Source organism: Octodon degus, unplaced genomic scaffold (assembly GCF_000260255.1).
Source record: "Octodon degus isolate 3935 unplaced genomic scaffold, OctDeg1.0 scaffold00086, whole genome shotgun sequence".
NCBI lineage: Eukaryota > Metazoa > Chordata > Mammalia > Rodentia > Octodontidae > Octodon > Octodon degus.
The window spans coordinates 8995219-9013841 of NW_004524662.1; the positions used below are offsets into that span (position 1 = coordinate 8995219).

The following is an 18623-nucleotide window of genomic DNA, read 5'->3' on the forward strand; positions in this document are numbered from 1 at the left end:
AAAAAAAAAAAAAGAAAAAGAATAAATGAGTTTAAATGAAAAATTTTTCGTGGAAAAGAGTAAATAGAAGCCTTTTCACAGTCTGTTCTTGTGGAACTTGAGAGCATAAAGAAGCAGGATATTTTACAGTATCTGTGGCTGCATCAAATTAGAGTTGTCTTATTTTGCAGAAATGTTTAATAGATAAGTGCGTGAGTTTGCAAAGAAACTGTCCTTTTTTTTTTTTTTTTTTTTTTTGGAACCAGGGATTGAACTCAGGCTCTTGCGCTTGCCAGGGAAGCGTTTATTCCACTGAGCCAACTCCCCGGCCCAAGAAAGCGTCTTAAGGTTGACTTATTCTTAAGTTTAAGTACGTTACAGAGATTGTATTTGGAATTTTTTCCCTTGGAAATTTTACATTTTAGGATAAGTAAATATCCATTGATTTTAGTGTAGTGTAATGGGAATAAAATGAAAACATAGGGCCGGGGAGATAGCTCAGTGGAATAAGCGTTTCCTGGCAAGCGCAAGGGCCTGAGTTCAATCCCCGGTTCCACAAAAAAAAAAAAGAAAGAAAACATAAACATCTAAGATTTGCAAATTTGATATTCTTTTATTCATCTTCAGTTTCTTTTTCTTTTTTTTCCTGTGGCTGGCTTAGCCCACCCTGGGGGCAGGAGTAGCTGGCATGTGGTGCTGGGGGGTAGCGAACCAAAGTCCCTGCGCTTTGCCTAAGCAGGCGCTTTAGACCACTGAGCTAGCTTGCCAGCCCCTTCAGTTTCTTAAATGTCTAAAATATTTCCTTAATTCTGATTATTAATAAATTGAATTAGCATAGAATAGGGTATGAGAATCTCTAAAATCACAAATACACATTTTTAGGAGTTGGACTACAGGTTATCCAAATGATAGGTGCTATACTACTGAACCGCATCCCCATCTTTCTCTCAATTTTTTTAAGTAAAATTGAATATTTTTAAAATTAAGAAAAAGAATTAAGTATTTAGTACAGGCTCTCACTACACAGATCGGACTAATAGTGGTTCTTTTCACCCTCCCTAGCACTGAGATTACCGTTGCACACCACCATGTCAAGTCTCATTTGCCCTCTCAGTGTGCCCTGGAGGCGGGGCTATAGGGCACTTCAGGGATGGAACCCCAGTCCCTCTGCCTGCGTAAGCAGGTGCTGTAGTCCACTGAGCTATCTGGCCGGCCCTCCCATTTAATTTCATTTCTTTTTTTTTGGGTAGAATGTATTTTACTGAGCTATCTCCCTAGGCCCCCCTCCATCTCTTCTTAAGTTGCCCAAGTTGTCTAGAAACTTGTGATTCTCCTATCTCAGCACTCTGACTGGCTGGTATAACTGGCATGTGCCACTGTGCCCAGCTAAGGGAGCTGTATTTCTTGTAAGCTTTCTTTTAACTATCGTGATACTTTAAATTTTATAATGAAAATAATATTATAAATAGTTTTACATTGTTTTTTAAAAATTAGCAGCTTCATTTTTCTCTTAAAACTCAAAATACATTTAGTAATTATTGTAATTAGGGGTTACAAGGGAAACAATATAGTACGCATAATTTATAAGATTGTTTTAGTCACCCAAAGAGTCAAATACTAAAAGAGTTCAGGAACTCTGTTCATACACTGAAGACCAAAGAATCCAACTGAGGGTCTGAATACCACAGTAATATCCTGCCTGAGTCCAGCTGAAGACCTAGATAGAGCTCATAACAATGCCTCATTTGAAACTGCTTCATGAATATGCTCTGGGAAGACCAAGGGTCAGTGGTGCCAGCTAGAAAGTCTGTGCCAGTAGGATGAAGGATCTGTGCTAGCAGGTTGAGGGATCTGCACTGGAGCCAGGAAGCAATGTTGAGCTCCCCCGAAAGGTACTCTAGTCATCCGTAGTGACAGTGAGGTCCTGAGCTCCTCCCATGATATCAGTTGAATCTGTGTCAGGAAAACCAGTGCAACAAGCTTCTCTAGGAGATTGAACAGTGTACCACCAGGACCAGAGCTCCCCACAAAGTGAGTTGTAGCCATTCTTAACAATGAGATCCTGAGCTCCTCCAATGATAATAGCTGAGGTCATCATGATAGCCAGCATGACAAGGTCCTCCAGGAAAAGCAGCTGCTCCCCACAGCTTCTCTTTACAGCTTGTTTGATTTGTTTTTTATTGGCTTTGACATCCACGGTGAACACAAGTGTGTTGTTGTCCTCCATCTTTTTCATGGCTGACTCTGTTGTGGTCAGGGGGAACTTGATGGCATAGTGGTCAAGCTTGTTTCTCCTGGGGGTGCTTTTCCAAGGGTATTTGGGCTGCCTCTGGAGCCACAGTGTCTTGGGATGGCAGAAAGAGGGTGACATTTGAATAAAATTTCTGTGCATCCAAAAGTCCTTGCTGAGGATGTAGCTCAGTGGTGCAGCATTTACCTTGCATGCATTGAGTTCATTCCTTAGCTCTGCACACTCTGGCCTCTGCATGCTGGGCAGGTGCTTAGCCACTGGGCTAAGTCCAAGTCTGTCCTTGAATGAAGTAACCTCATCCCATTGTAGAAAATATTAAAGACATCTTTTTTTTAAAAAGAAAAAAATAATTTTATAAAAGTAGAAATAAGCATTAACATATTTTTACAACAGAATTTAGAAATCTAACCGTATACAGAATTGTAACAGGATAAAGACATCTGAAAGGGAGAAATAGTTGTTCTTATTTTTATCTTTTCTTTTTATAGCATGGACTAAAACAAGGTGTAGTATTTTCTTCATGTTTCTCTTTCCTTTTAAAGTTCCCATCAATTAAACTGAAAAGTATTTAATGAGAAATGTTAAAAGTTTTTGCAAGGATGGTTTTTGTTTATCCATTTTCCTTGAAAAGGCAGAGATTGTGTGTGTACTCTTAAATGGGGGTTGACTGCTTCTATTAGCAGATGATTGATTATGCAGAAGTTTATGTGTTTTATTTCAACATTGAATTACAGGGTGGTGGCGGTGGTGGTGTACCTATTTGATCTTGATCTTTAGTGGGAGGCATCAGAATCTTGGTTTGAAGTTGTATCACAAAGCTACTGTGAAAAAAACCAGCATAGTGCTGGGACAAAAACAGACATATAAAGATCAGTGGAACAGAAGTGAAGGAGAGGGTGGACTGGGGAGATGGCTCAGTGGAATAAGTGTTTCCCTGGCAAGCGCAAGGGTCTGAGTTCAATCCCCGGTTCTGCCAAAAAAAAAAAAAAAAAGAAGTGAAGGAGAAACAACTCCAAGTACATTTACCTATTTGATCTTTGATTTTTGAGAAAGGAGCCAAAGCATCCATTGGAATAAAGTTAGCTGCTTTAAATACATAGTGTTGGAAAAATTGGCATCAAAATACAGAAGAATGAATGTAGGACCATTTTTTTCCTCTTAACAAAGACCTTAAGCCTTTCACCTTTTTTTTTTTTAACCTTATTTCTATAATAATGTACTTTTCAAATCAGCTAGGAGTGAGTTTTTTTAAAAAACATTTTAAAATTGTGCAGTATGATTTATGCAAAGAAAAGTGTGTAGAACATAGAGGTTATTCATTTTTAAGACAGGGTTTCACTGTGTAGGCTGGCTTTTTTGTTTTTCCTGTTCCTCGTTTACTTTTATTACCTTTTGTAGGCTGGCTTTGAACTCACAGCAATCCTTTCTCAGCCTCCTGAGTGTGGGATATTAGACAGTTACTAATTATTTTTGGGTAGTACTGACATTTAAACAATATTGGCTTGGGTAATCTATGCATATGTGATGTGTTTATTTTTTAGATTTAGCGATGTTTTAAGCTCCCTCTCTCCCTCCCTCCTTTTCTTTTCTTTCTTTCGTACAGGGTCTCACTACACAGATCAGACCTGTAGTGATCCTTTTGTTTTCAGCCTCCCAAGTGCTAGGATTACAGGCGCGTACCACCACACCCAGTCTCTCTCTCAGCACACCCCATGGGGTAGGGCCAGGGCCAGGGCTGGCATGGCACACTGAAGATTGAACTGTGTGTGTGTGGGGAGGGGGGGTACTGGGGATTGAACTCGAGACCCTGCGCTTGCCAGGCAGGCGCTTGTTCTGCTGAGCTATCTCTCTACTGCCCTCCTCCTCTTTTTTGTATTTTTTAGGGAAGAGTCTACAGGGTGTTCAGGGTCTCACTATTAGATCAGACTCTTAGTGATCCACCTGTTTACAGCCTCAAAAGAGCTAGGATTTACAGACCTGTGTCACCACACCCAGTCTCAATTGCCCTCTCAGTGTGCCCTGGGGACGAACCCTCCCTTCACAGGCACTTTCACTGAGCTATTTTTTTTTTTTTAATTTTTTTAAGATCATTTATTTATTTATTTATTTATTTTCATTTATTTTGTGTGTGTGGCCAGCTCAGCCCACCAGGGGGCGGGGCTGGCTGGCATGTGGTGCTGGGGGATTGAACCGCGGTCCCTGTGCTTTGCTTAGCTTGTTCTAAGTAGGTGCTTTAGACCACTGAGCCATCTCACCAGCCCCTCACTGAGCTATTTGGCCGGCCTTAAATTATGTTATTATATGTCCCTTTTTTTTTTTTTTTTTGGCAGAACTGGGGATTGAACTCAGGCCCTTGTGTTTGCCAGGCAAGCACTTATTCTACTGAGCCACTCCCTGGCCCCCATAAGTCAAATTCTTGGTCAAGTTAATTCCTAAATACTATCTTTTTGATACGTGGAATTGTTTTAATTTCCTTTTCAATTGATCATTATTAGTGTACAGAAATGCAGCTGATTTTTGTGTATTACTCTGTACTTATTCTAACAGGTTATTGTAGATTATTGAGGGTGTTTGTATGTTACCTGCAATTAGGTAATTTTACTTCTTCCAATTGGGTTGTGTTTTATTTCCTTTCCTAATAACTTAAGTACTGTTTAGAGTAGAAAGGATAAAAGCAGGTGTCTTTGTGTCTTTCTAATCTTAGAAAAAAACTTCAGTCTTGCATTAGCCAGTCTGGTGTTTTCTTTCTTTTTTTAAATTTTTTTTATTTTTTGTTTTTGGTACCAAAAACCGAACCCAGAGCTTCCAGCTTGCTATGCAAGCATTCTACCGCTGAGCCAAATCCCCAGCCCCTGGTGTTTTCAAAGGGGTTTTCATGTCTATTATTATCTTTTTGAGACAGGCTCTCACTGTGCAGTTCATTCAGGCTGGCCTTGAGCTCACTTTGTAGCCCAGGCTGGCAGGAGTCGTTCTGCTGTAGCCTGATGAGTGCTGGAATTGCAGGTGTGCACCACCACACCCAACTCATGTCTTTTATTATATTGAGATAGTTACTTCTATTCCTAGTTGGTTGAATTTTTTTTCTTTCTTTCTTTTTTTTTTTTGATCATGGGCAGGTGTTGAAGTTTTGTCCAGTGCCTTTTCTGTATAAAACAAGATGATTGTGTGGTTTTGTCTTTTTATTGTGTTAGTGTGTTATATTGCACTGATCTCTTTTTGCTATGCTTGCATGATAGAAACAAATTATACTAGGCTCCAAATGTGTAGTTCTTTTAATATGTTGAACAACTTGCTTTTTTTTTTTGCGGAACCGGGGATTGAACTCAGATCCTTGCGTTTGCCAGTCAAGTGCTTATCCTATTGAGTCATCTCCCCAGCCCCTTGCTTATGTTTTTTGAGAATGTTTGTGTCAGTGTTTATAAGGCATATTAATCTGTATTTAGGTAGCGGGTGAGATATTGGAGGTTGAGTCCAGGGCTTTTGAATTGAGCTACATTCTCAGCTTGGTTTTGTCTCTTACTATCTTTGTTTTTGATTCAAAATGTTTTATTTGATCTTAGTATATAAGAACATGACAGACTTTTAAAGTGAGCGTGTTAGGATTTATTTGTGGGACACATGGGGTTGCTGTTACCTATCTCTGGTTTTTTATGACATCTTCTGTTTTTTTTTTTTTTTTTTTTTGCAGAATCGGGATTGAACTCAGGCCCTTGTACTTGACAGGGAAGCGCTTATTCCACCCAGCCATCTCCCTAGCCTTTATTTACTTATTTATTTTATATTTGGGACAGGGTCTCAGACTTGTAGTGATCCTCCTGTTTCCATCCTCCCCAGCGCTGGGATTATAGGCATGCACTACCACGCCTGGTCTCAGTAGCTGACTCAGCACACCCCAGGGGTGGGGCCAGCATGGGATGTTGTGCCTGGGATTGAACCCTGGTCCCTGCACTTGCCTAAGCATGTGCTTAGTTCATTGAGCTATTTCATCAGCCTGTTTTATGACATCTTAAAGACTGTAAATATTTCCAGTTCTAGGAGGCTCTCTATAAAAACCTTAGGTATATTGCCAGGTTGGTAAATTCATCAATCTCTTTGTGTATTGTACTGGAAATGCTATGTCTATGTGTTACGTGGTATGATGTGTTATGTTATGTATAGCTATGTCTATGTATTGTACTGGGAATGCTAACTTAAATCTCCAGCCTTTAAAAAAAAATTTGACTAATCTGGCCAAAAAGTTTAAGAGTCTTCCTGCCTCAGTCTTGTGAATAGCTGGGATTATAGGCAAATGCCATCATTACTAGCTTTCTGTCTTGATATGTGTGTGTGTGACTGGCTCAGACCACCCTGGGGGCGGGGCTGGCATGACACGTGGTGCTGGGATGGAACCACCGTCTCTGTGTTTGCCGAAGCAGGTGCTTTAGTCTACAGAACTATCTTGCCAGTCCTCTGCCTTGAATTTTATTATAGTAAAATTTTAATCCTTTTCTTTATGGCTGATGGTTTTGTCTTGTTTACCAAATCTCTTTTTAAAAAATCTGAGATGATGAGGCTATGTTATTTCCTAAAAGCATTAATTATTCTACATTTACATTTAGATCTTTTTTTTTTTTAATGTTTATTTTAGGGAATGTTCCACAGGGTGTTCAGGGTCTTACTACTAGATCGGACTCTTAGTGATTCTCCTGTTTACAACCTCCCTAGTTCTGGGATTACAGGTGTGTACCATCACGCCCAGTCTCATTTGCTGTCTCAGTGCATCCCAGGGGCAGTCCGGGAACCCCCAGCCCCTGCATCTGCTTGTAGGCACTTTAATCTGCTGAGCTATTTGGCCAGCCCTTACATTTAGATCTTTAATTTTCTTGGACCTGTATTTTATAGAGGTTCATTCTTACTGTTTCCTCATATAATAGTACCTTGTTAAGTAGTTCTATATTTGTTTGGGTTTTTGATGGTGGTAGTTTGGAGGCAGGGTCTCACCATGTAGTTCAGGTTGTTTGAACTCACTATGTAGACCAGGCTGGCCCTGGCCTCCAACTCATGGCCATCCTACTGAGTGATAGAATTACAAGAGCACACTACCAGTCTCAGTTTAAGTAGTGTGTGTGTGTCTGTTTTTTGGTGGAACCTGGGATTAAACTCGGGCCCTTGTGCTTGCTAGGGAAGTGCTTATTCTACTGAGCTGCCTCCCTGGCCCCTGAGTAGTGTTTTTGAAATGACCATGCTTTGCTCAGTGTTTTGCACAGTCATTTTTTATGAATCATATGACCTTTGATGTGTTTGTTTCTAGGCTCTTTGGTTTTTGTCTGTCTATAAAGTCTGGTAGACTTTAATGTCTGGTAGAACAAAATCTCTTTCCTTAGTACTTATGATTGTCATGTCTGTTTGAATTTTTTTGTAAATTTGAAAGTTTAAATTTAAGTTCTTTTTTATTAGGGAAGATTTTACAGGGTGTTCAGGATCTCACTACGAGATTGGACTCATAGTGATCTGCCTGTTTACAGCCTCCCAAGAGCTGGGATTACAGGCACGGGCCACCACGCCCAGTCTCAATTGCTGTCTCAGTGTGCCCTCGGGACAGGGGCCCCTATGTGAATTCTTTTGACAATTGGAATTGTTATATAAATTTTAGAATGTTGAACTTCCATTCTTGTAAAGTTTAGAATCAGCTTACAAAGTTTGAGACACACACAAAGATTTTATTGGACTCCTTTGGCAATTTGGGTAAAAATCAGTGGTTTTATAGTAATGTGTCTGCTAGTCCATTTAGGTTCTTTTTAATGTCATTGTTAAATTTTTTAATTTTCCATGTAGAGATCTTACACATTTGCATTATTTCTCTAGGTACTCTCATTTTTTGATACCACTGTAAATATTTCTTGTAAATCATTTGGTTGTTGTTTTGAGACAGGGTGTTGCTATGTAGTTCAGGCAAGTTTGAATTCACTGTGTAGCCCAGGCTGGCTTCAAACTCATAACACTCCTGCCTCAGCCTCCTGAATGCAGGCATTACAAGCATACACCACCATGCTTGGCTAGAAACAGGTTTTAAGTGTTTATTTGCAGGAGTGATGTTATGTTATGACCTATACAAATAACTTAGGAAGTCGATTGTCTACAGCTCTGTGGCGTCTTTTTTTTGGTGGTTGGGGGGGGGCAGAACTGGGGATTGAACTCAGGCCCTTGGGCTTGCCAGGCAAGCACTTATTCTACCAAGCTGTTTCCATAGCCCCTCTGTGGCTTCTCTTAACATCTGTTCCCCTTATCCACACATCTCACCCCCTCTTTTTTTTTTTTTTTTTAAATATATTTGGTACAGGGTCTCACTACACAGCTCAGACTCCTGTTTTCAGCCTCCCTACTGCTGAGATTACAAGCAAGCACCACCACTTCCAGTCTCCAGCTCTGCACACCATAGGGTAGGACCAGTGTGGCATGTGGTGCTGGGAATCAGATCCTGGTCCCTGTGCTTGCCTAAGCAGGTGCTTAGTCCACTGAACTATCATGCTGGCCCTCACTAAATTTTAGAAAGTTCATTCTCATAGTGAACAAACACATCTAAGTTATTCCACCAAGCACATTTACCTCTTGTAAAGCTTGGTTTACTGTGGATGTATGTGATGACTAGACAGTGCTGACATACTGGAAAGGCCCGCTGAAAGCAGAGAACTGACATTCATAATTAGTCAATTAAGGAACAAGTATTGCTTTTACAATAGAAAATAATGAGGTCATGAAAGAAATGATAGCAAATATTCTTAGTATTCTGGAATCAGGTAATAGAGTGGAAGAGATAAATTTTTATATTTCAGGAAAGAGGTGGTTTTGGGGACTTTTTTTTTTTTTTTTTTTTTGGTCCTTCTTTTGTTTTGTTCCTTTTTTCAACGAGACAAGGTCTCCTTATGCAGTTCTACCTGGCCTTGACCTCACCACGTAGCCCAGGCTGGCCTTGAACTCATGACAATCCTGCCTCAGCCTCTTGAGTGCTGGGATTACAGCTATGCACCACCATATCTGGCAAGAGGCACTTTTGAAGTAATGTTACTTCAACAACATCTAATATTGTGAATCTTTATTTTTTGTGACTCTAATCCCAGTACTTTATGACTTTGATGTTAGGAATTGGGTGAGAGAGAGAGAGAGAGAGAGAGAGAGAGAGAGAGAGAGAGAGGATGCTGCTGATCTAACCCAGGGTTTCACACATTCTTGCCCAAGTGCTATTTGCAAATAAAAGTTTCCCTTGAAGATTATGTAAATATTACATAATAACATTAGGAACCTTAAAGGATTATAAATAAATTGCTAATTTATGGTTTTTAAACTGATTGTGTTATCTGAAAAAGTGTTGCTGGATTTTAAATCTTGCAATCATAAGTTAAAGTACAAGCTTGTATATATTATATATATATATATATATATTTTTTTTTGCTTATATATATTTTTATACTTCCCTCTGTATGTTTAAGGATAAATGAAATAAATGTATGCTTTATGTTTTTAGGCACGGATAGCATTTTTACAAGGAGAAAGAAAAGGCCAAGAGAATTTAAAGAAGGATTTAGTAAGAAGAATAAAGATGTTAGAGTATGCATTGAAACAAGAAAGGTATGTGTGCTTTATTTCTTTGTATGATTAAAATAAAGCAGTTTTGATTTTTTTTTTTTTTTTTTTGAAGTCAGGAAATGGAGATATGTTACTTCGATGGTGTATCATTTTTGTTTTATTTTATAGCACTATGGTTTTTTTTATACTGGGAATCAAACTGAGGATCTTGTGCTTGCCAGGCAGGCACTGTGCTGCTGAGCTATATCCCCAACAGCAGTATGTTTTTGAATTTTCTTTACAAATAAACTATATATATATGAATTTAGTATGTATATATAATTTAATATATATTATCTATTTATTTATTTTTATTTTTAAAGTCAGAATCTCTCTATACTTAGTTCAGGTTGTCCTTGAACTCACTATGTAGCCCAGACTGGACTTGAACTTGTGATTCTCTTGCCTCAGCCTCTAGAATGTTAGAATTACATGTGTACAGCACAATGCCCAGCTGCAAATAAAATTTAAAGGAGACATTCATATTATATTTTCTTACTGGAATAATATATAACAGTAGTCGCTTAGCTTTAGAAAAGGGAAAGAAATCATTTATTCTTTTACCAATATATTATTAAAATTTCAGGGCAAAATACCACAAATTAAAGTATGGCACAGAACTGAACCAAGGTGACTTGAAAATGCCCACCTTTGAATCAGGTAAATTTGATTCTTCTGTTGCTTTTTTAAAGCTTATTTTATGTAACAGACTTGTTATCTTTGTCCTTATTTTGCTTTGATAGCATCAGCTAAGTGGTTGACTATAATAAATGTCCTAAACTTTGGAGGAAGTATTAAATACAGGTAAAAATTTTAATAGCTTCACTTACATCCCAATCCTGAGGTTGCTGTTCTGTTTCCCCTATATTGAAATCTGTGTACAGGTATGAGTGTATTTTCTGTAGTAATTACAACCAGACAGTACTAGTGTAACTTCTTTCAGTTGTAGGCAATTTCTGTCCTATTTTACATAAATTTTTTAAAAATTATTTTAAAAGCTTTTTATTTAATCTGGAGAAGATCTCATAACTTACTTTAGTCCTAAAATTTTGGAAATTTGAGTGGATTTAGAAAGTATAGCAGTGGCCAAATAAGGTTAAAGGAAAAACAAAACTTAGGTCCAGTTTTCTCAGCTCTTCCTAGTGAAAGCCAGTGTGGTGTCTGATGAATGCCAATTAGACAGCAAGAAGTGAGGGTTGGATGCAGGAAAGAGCTAACAGTTTAATGTTTTTTCTCTCCCCCTCACCCCTAACCGGGGATTGAAGTCAAGACCTTATACTTGCCAGGCAGGCACTTAGGCCACTAAGCTATCTCCCCAGTCAACTAACAGTTTGTTAATTTTAGGACTTGATGTCATTACAGTTTGAGTTTGAAAGAGTAAACATTTTGATTTATACTACAAGACTTGGGAATATTAGAAATACTTATTTTTCATTTTGTGTAGAATTTAGTTACATGTTTTTGTTTTTATGATTTTGTTTGTTTGTTTGTTTAACATGTTTTTGAAAATGTGGACAGGGGCTGGTGAGATGGCTCAGTGGTCTAAAGCACCTACTTAGAACAAGCTTAACAAAGCACAGGGACTGTGGTTCAATCCCCCAGCACCACATGCCAGCCAGCCCTGCGCCCTGGTGGGCTGAGCTGGCCACACACACACACACACAACACACAATACACACACACACACACACACACAATTAAAAAAAAATGTGGACAAATTGAAGCCTGTGCTGATTGTGAGTACTAGCTACCAAGGACAAGAAGCAGATGTGCTTTTTATTTGAATATAGTTTTTTCTTTTATGATTGTTTCTATACTTAATTAAAGTCAAAGCATATATGGTAGGAACAGCTATGGATTTTTTTACTTAAGGTATTAAAAATCAAATTAATCTTTAGCTTAATATTGGGAATGTAGGAAACCACTTGATGTTGATATATTATTCCTTTCCACTTTCACTTTTATCAGTAGAACCACTTATCATGTTTAAGTTGTCATGTAAAGTCAAAATCAAGATGAATGTAGTAGGCCAGAAGGGGGCTCAGCTGCGTAAGCATCTGCCTGGCAAATATTAGGTCCTGAGTTTGATCCCCGGTACCTCCAAAAAAAAAAAAAAAAAAAAAAAGAGAAAGAAACTATGGGAGTGGCATGGGTTTTCTTTGATCAGCTTTTTCAGTGGTTATGGAGGCTCATTCTGATGCTAGGAAATAGTACTGTGATGTCCTTGAAAAAGCAAGCATAAATGATAGGAAAAGTGAAGGCCTATATATTCTGAAGTAATCACTATAGCAGTCCTCTTACATGTATCTTCACCAAAAACTCAATGAACTCACAGATTTCAGACATGTTCTTTCCGGTATGGTAAGCTAGCACAAAATAAGCAGGCACTTCTTAAAAACTAGAGCACCATGCTCTATGTGTAGTCATTATTCCTGATATGGAAGCTAAGCCGGTGTCATAATTGACTTAAGTGGTCTCATTGCAATAGTTTGTATAAAGCAAAATCATTAGCAGATAAATCTCTCCTGCCCACAACTAAAATTGTTGTCAAACAACTTGTTTTGTCTGTATAAACTTAAATTGAATAAAACAATATTGAAATGTTGTATTTACAGGAGATACCACATATCATTTATAGTGAAAATCTGAAAACAACATTCTGCATTAAATGGATAAGCTGCAGTGTATTAACATAGTGGAATGTTGTTTTGTAACAAAATTGAATAAACAACAGCTAAACCTGACAATGTGGATGGATCACATAAATGAACAAAATGATAGAAATAATTTATATCAAATTTAAAAATCAGTGTTTTTTTTTTAACTCTTTTATTTATTTATTTATTTATTTAATATTTATTTGTTTGTGTGTGTGTGTGTGTGGCCAGCTCAGCCCACCAGGGGGCGGGGCTGGCTGGCATGTGGTGCTGGGGATTGAACCGCGGTCCCTGTGCTTTTAGTTTGTTCTAAGTAGGTGCTTTAGACCGCTGAGCCATCTCACCAGACCCAAAAATCAGTGTTTAAAACAAGATAATACTGATCCATGATTGATTCATTAATTGATTCATTGAGGAACAGTCACTATGTAGGCAGCCTGGCTTTGAATTCCTGGCAATCTTCCTGCTTCAGCTTCTTGAATATGTGCACCACATCACCTGGCTGATATGCTAGATATCCTTTTTACAATTACTAATGACTATAAGAAGTGATAAGGCCTTAAGAGGTGCTGATTTTTTCTTTCTCTGGGTCCTACTTGGGCATTTAAAAAAAAATGCATTAAGTTACAGATTTATAATACACTTCAACAATATCCCTTACAACTTTATAAAAGAAAAAGAATAAAAACTAATTTTATCATTAAAGGGCTGGTTAAACTACATAGGTATACATTTCAGCCTGGGAAATATAGGTGTTCTCAGACTCAGAAAAAAAGAGCGGGGAGCACAAGAAAAGGATGAAGTGAGGGGCAGGGAAGAAAAATGTGTGTGGGTATGTGAGTGTGTGTGGGTATTGTACTAGGGATTGAATCTAGGACCTCTCTCTTGGGAAGCAAGTCCTGTGCCACTAAGATATACCCCCCAATACAGTGTAATCATTTTAAAATGATAATTCATCATAGTGCAGTATACCTACTAGCTTTTTTTTTTTTCATGGAAGGGAGTTGGATTGCTCATGGATGTATTTAGTATTAGTAATAATTGTTCACTTTTGGTGATATCAATATTCTTTTTTCAAAATGTATTTTCTTCTACAATGGTTATGTGACTTAAAATCTTGTAGAAAAGTAGGCAGGGAGACTATCAGAATGAGATAATTATTTTTAGAAATCAATTGTTTGTATTGAGTAGAATGAGATAATATGAGATTGTTGGGGTGAGATAAGTAATGTTTGGGGAGGATACTACAAACTGAGGAGTATAAAGGGCCTAATAACTATGTACCATTCTGACAGTTTCAACATTAAGTGTGGAGATTAATATTACTTCCATGCTCTTTTCTTCACTGCTTTTTTTAAATTTATTTTTTACTTATGTATTTAGTACAGGGTCTACAGGGTCTCACTACACAGATCAGACTCCTAGTTTTTTATCCTTTTTTTTTGGTCAGCTCAGCCCACCCTGTGGGTGGGGCTGGGGCAGCATGTGATGCTGGGAATCAACTTGCAGTTCCCTGCACCTGCCTAAGCTTACCTACTACACTAGACCACTGAGCTATCTCACCAGCCCCTCAGACTCGTAGTAATCCTCCTGTTTTATTCAGCCTCCCAAGCACTGGGATTACAAGCATGTACCACCACGCCTAGTGCCAATATCTGTCTCAGTACACCCCAGGTGCTGGGCCAGCAGGGCACACCAGGGATCGAACCCCAGCTGCTGCACTCTATCTAAGCAGGTGCTACTGCTTTTATTTTAGTAATGAGAATTTATGGAAAATATTTCTGTAATATTAGGGCCAAAAATAGTTTTAAATTTTACTATAGGAATACTATTTGAGAGTTAACACTTGTTTTTTTTTTTTGCATTTGTATATTTGGTACAAGATCCCACTACACAGCTTGGACTCGTAGTGATCCTCCTGTTTTCAGCCTCCCTAGTGCTGGGATTACAGGCATGTGCCACCAGGCCTGGACTCCGTGGCTGGCTTAGCTTGTCCCAGGGGTTGGGAGCCAGCGTGGCTTTTGTGACCAGGGATCCAACCTTGGTCCCTGCGCTTGCCAAAGCAGGCGCTTAGTCTGCTGAATGATCTTTCCAGCCCTTAAATTACACTTTATTAATTAAAATTTGTGACTTTGTGTGTGTGATGGAACCCAGGGCTTCATGCCACTTTACTTTTTGTATTTGTATGCCTAGGCGTTGTGTGGCTCATAAGTGGAGTGGTAACTTGGCATGTGTGAGACCCTGGATTCAATTCCCAGCAGGTTAACAGAAGTGAATACAAATGAAAAGACTTAAATGCATACACTTCGTTGCCTGAGAATAATACTTGGCTTTTTTATAAAAACTTATTTTCTAGCTTCACTTTTAGTTTTAAAAATGAAATTGACGGCCAGGGATATAGCTCAGTAGAATAAGCACCTGCCTGGCAAGCGCAAGGTCCTGAGTTCAATCCCTGTTACCACAATAAGTAAATAAACTACAGAATCTATTACAAAAAAAAAAGAAATTGACTAGAAAAAGTCTTATGGTTCAGACTTAAGTTCTACATTTATAAACCCAAAGTTATTTGATATTTTTATATGTGCCTAGTATTTTATTTTTATTTTTTTGCAGAACTGGGGATTGAACTCAGGCCCTTGCACTTGCCAGGGAAGCGCTTATTCTACTGAGCCATCTCTCTGGCTATGCCCAGTATTATAGCTGTTGATTTATTTATTTATTTTTGAGACAGGGTCTCACTGTGTACTTCAGGCTGGCTTTAAACTGGCAGTGATCCTATGTGCTAAGATTTTAGCATGTGCCATCACAATCTGTTGGTATTAAATAGCTTATATGCTATGACTTTTTAATTGAAAAGGCATTTGATCCAGTATTCAAGTAGTAAAATATGAGTTCTATTAACATTTTATTTTAAAGCCAAGGTCTTTGGTTTTTGAATTCTTCATAATAGTAAAGTACTCTAGGATTTTCCCAGTGTTTAAATGGGTAAGGAAGTACCTAAATGATTGTAAATTCTCTAAATTATTTTTTTCCTGTCCTTTATAAGATGTTTTAGGATATGTTTTGTAGGAATTTATTCCTAAGAAAACTGGCATTGTTTTCAAGAATTGAAATAATGTATGTAAAACTTTTTTTCTTAATTTTTAGAAGAAACCAAAGACATAGAAGCTCCCACAGCACCTCAGAATAGCCAGTTAACATGGAAGCAAGGCAGACAGCTGTTACGACAGTGAGTAATGGTTTTATTTTCTGCTTTCCATAAGGAGCTAGATATGAAGGTGCCCTGATTTTAAAAAAAAAATCATTTAATTATAGTGGGCCAATTTTTGTTCTTCATATTGCTGTTTTGTTTGCTTTGTGGATAGTTGTGGTTTTTTAGTTGAATTTTCTTTTAAAACTTTATTTCTTCCAAGTTTTAGGATGATGATTTCCTGCTGACAGGTAAAATGTTTAAAAGACTGGATAACTTGAAAGCTAGAACAGTAACAGTATAGACCCCTGGAACCCTGTCACTACAAAATTTGTAGATTTGCTTTTCAAATTGCGTTCTAACTGATTTAGGAAAGGAATTCATCAGAAATTTCTTGCTAATCTTTTTAGTTGAAATTTTGAAGAAACTTCATATTTGAATTGTTTGTTGTGTTAGAAGTATGTTTGTGGCCAATCTTATTGTTGTCTTATCTACATGTTCTTTCATTTAGTTTTTATTTTTTTATTATTTTTTGTTTTTTTTTTGGAACTGGGGATTGAACTGAGCCCTTGCACTTGCCAGGGAAGTGCTTATTCCACTGAGCCATCTCCCCGGCTCTTTCATTTATTTTTATTTTTTCTTGAGACAGGGTCTCTGTAGTCCAGGCTGGCCTTGAACTCACTTTGCAGCCATGCTGGTCTTGAACTTGCAGTGATCCTACTGTCTCAGTCTCCCAAGTGTTGGTCTTTCACTTACATTTTAAAACCATCAGAACTTTCATCCTACTGATGTGCCAGGAATTTGCAGTATTTACTTTTCTCAATTCTGTACCTTTATTTCATTAACCCATGAAGTGTTGTGAGACTTGATCTTATCATTTACCCAGAACTACTATTGTATCTCTGGAACATTCTGTGATCTCAGTAGTCATTAGCCATTCTACCTCTCTTATGCCTGATAACATGTTCTTTACCCTCTGTCCTTTTCTTGATCTACTTTATTTTCTTTTTTTATCTTCCCTACCTATAGGTGGTTTGGTCTGGTCTAGTCTGGTCTGGTTTGGTTAGGTTAGTGGCCCTGGAATTTTTTTTTTTTCCCAGGACTGGGGATTGAGCTCGGGACCCTGCGCTTGCCAGGCCAGCGCTTATTCTACTGAGCTATCTCCTTGCCGGCCCCCCCCCCTTTTTGTAATTTAGGGAAGGGCCTACAGATGTTCAGGGTCTCACTATTAGATCAGACTCATAGTGATTTGCCTGTTTACAGCCTCCCAAGAGCTGGGATTACAGGCGTGCACCACCACTCCCAGTCTCTGCCATCTCAGTGTGCCCTGGGGGCGGGGCCAGCATGGCAGGCGGGGTTGGGGGGTGGGGGTGGAGGATTGTGGGGGGAGATCTAGCCCCAGGCCCCTGCGCCTACTTGTCTGCTGAGCTATTTTGATTTTGTGGTCTTCCTGCATTACCTTCCCTAGTAGCTGGGATTTAATTTTATTTCTTTAGCTCCTCTTCAGAGCCTTTGGTCCATCACCTTTTCCTAGTACAGTAAGTGATGAAGCTTATCACTTCTTTCTTTCTTTCTTTTTTTTTTTTTTTTTTTTTTTTTAATGTATTTGGTAGACTGTCTCACTACGCAGCTCGGTTTCATAGTTATCCTCCTGTTTTCAGCATCCTCAGTGCTAGGCTTATACATGTGCATCACCATGCCAGGTTTCAGTGGCTGGCTTAGCAAGCCTGGGGGGTGAGGGTGGGGCCAGTGCATGTGGTGCCAGGGATGGAACCTCAGTCCCTGTGCTGGCCTAAGGCAGGCGCTTAGTTGCTGAGCTATCTTTTTTTTTTTTTTTTTTTAACATTTATTTATTTATTGTGTGTGTGTGTGTGTGTGTGTGGCCAGCTCAGCCCACCAGGGGGCGCAGCTGGCTGGCATGTGGTGCTGGGGGATCGAACCGTGGTCCCTGTGCTTTGCCAAGCTTGTTCCAAGTAGGTGCTTTAGACCACTGAGCCATCTCTCCAGCCCTGCTGAGCTATCTTGCTGGCCTTTTTGTTACCATTTTCTTACACCTTCCTGTAAAATCCCAACTCTAGTTTACTGTTATCACTTCTATTTCTAATTAACTCTTGGATCAAAATTTACAGAGTCATGTAAATGACATTAATCTGCGCCTGGTTTCCTGTTCAAACATTGCAGAGAGCAATTTTTTGTTGTTTTACCCATAACCCTGGTCCCTTCCTGTTCCCAGTGGGGCAGTGGATATTCTTTTTTTGGTGGAACCGGGGATTGAACTCAGGCCCTTGCACTTGCCAGGCAAGCACTTATTCTATTGAGCTATCTCCCCGGCCCCTCAGTGGATATTCTAAACATTTGCCACAGCTCAGCTTATTTTCTTTTGTTATACCTCAGGTTCTGCTTCACTGAAAATGTAGAGGCTACTCACAATAACCTCAAGTTTTACTTTTTTTCTGTAAAGTTATTTTATTCATTACCTCAGTTTCCAAGCTTACAGTAATTGAAACATGAACAGATTTTTGATTTGAAGTTTCTAAGGTGTGACTAGCAGAATGGAAGGAAATGTTCAACAACACTGTCAGGAACCAAGTATCTTGGAGGACCTCTCAGATACTGAAAATAGTGAGGCTATGTTCTGATTCTCTGGTTTTGTATTCCTTAATGTCGGCTTTATTCTGTTGTTCATGATTTCATTTTGTTGTATGGCTGTCGCCTGGCCCCCATTGGAGCAGTTCTGAAAAGGATTAGAATTGGGCTCACTTGATCAAATAACTGCTCACAAGTTAGTAATTTTTACCTAGGTTGTTTTAAGATATGGGGGATTCATTCAAACCAGAGATTCAGGTGTGAGGTAGTGGTTCCTTCCAAAAGAGGATTGTATATTTTATTTTTTAATTAATTAATTAATTAATTAATTTGTGTGTGTGTGTGTGTGGCCAGCTCA

The 18623-nt window shown here is 38.7% G+C and overlaps 1 protein-coding gene across 5 annotated transcripts in view; it reads left to right on the forward strand.

Moving 5' to 3' along the window:
- Strn3 (striatin 3) overlaps window positions 1-18623 on the forward strand; it is a 129938-nt gene that overhangs the window by 53312 nt on the left and 58003 nt on the right. For all 5 annotated transcript variants that reach the window (XM_023721812.1, XM_004637102.2, XM_023721814.1 and 2 more), the window contains exons 2-4: window positions 9732-9835; window positions 10419-10492; window positions 15637-15718. In XM_023721812.1, coding sequence (XP_023577580.1) covers window positions 9732-9835; window positions 10419-10492; window positions 15637-15718 — 260 coding nt within the window. The remainder of the gene's footprint in view (window positions 1-9731; window positions 9836-10418; window positions 10493-15636; window positions 15719-18623) is intronic.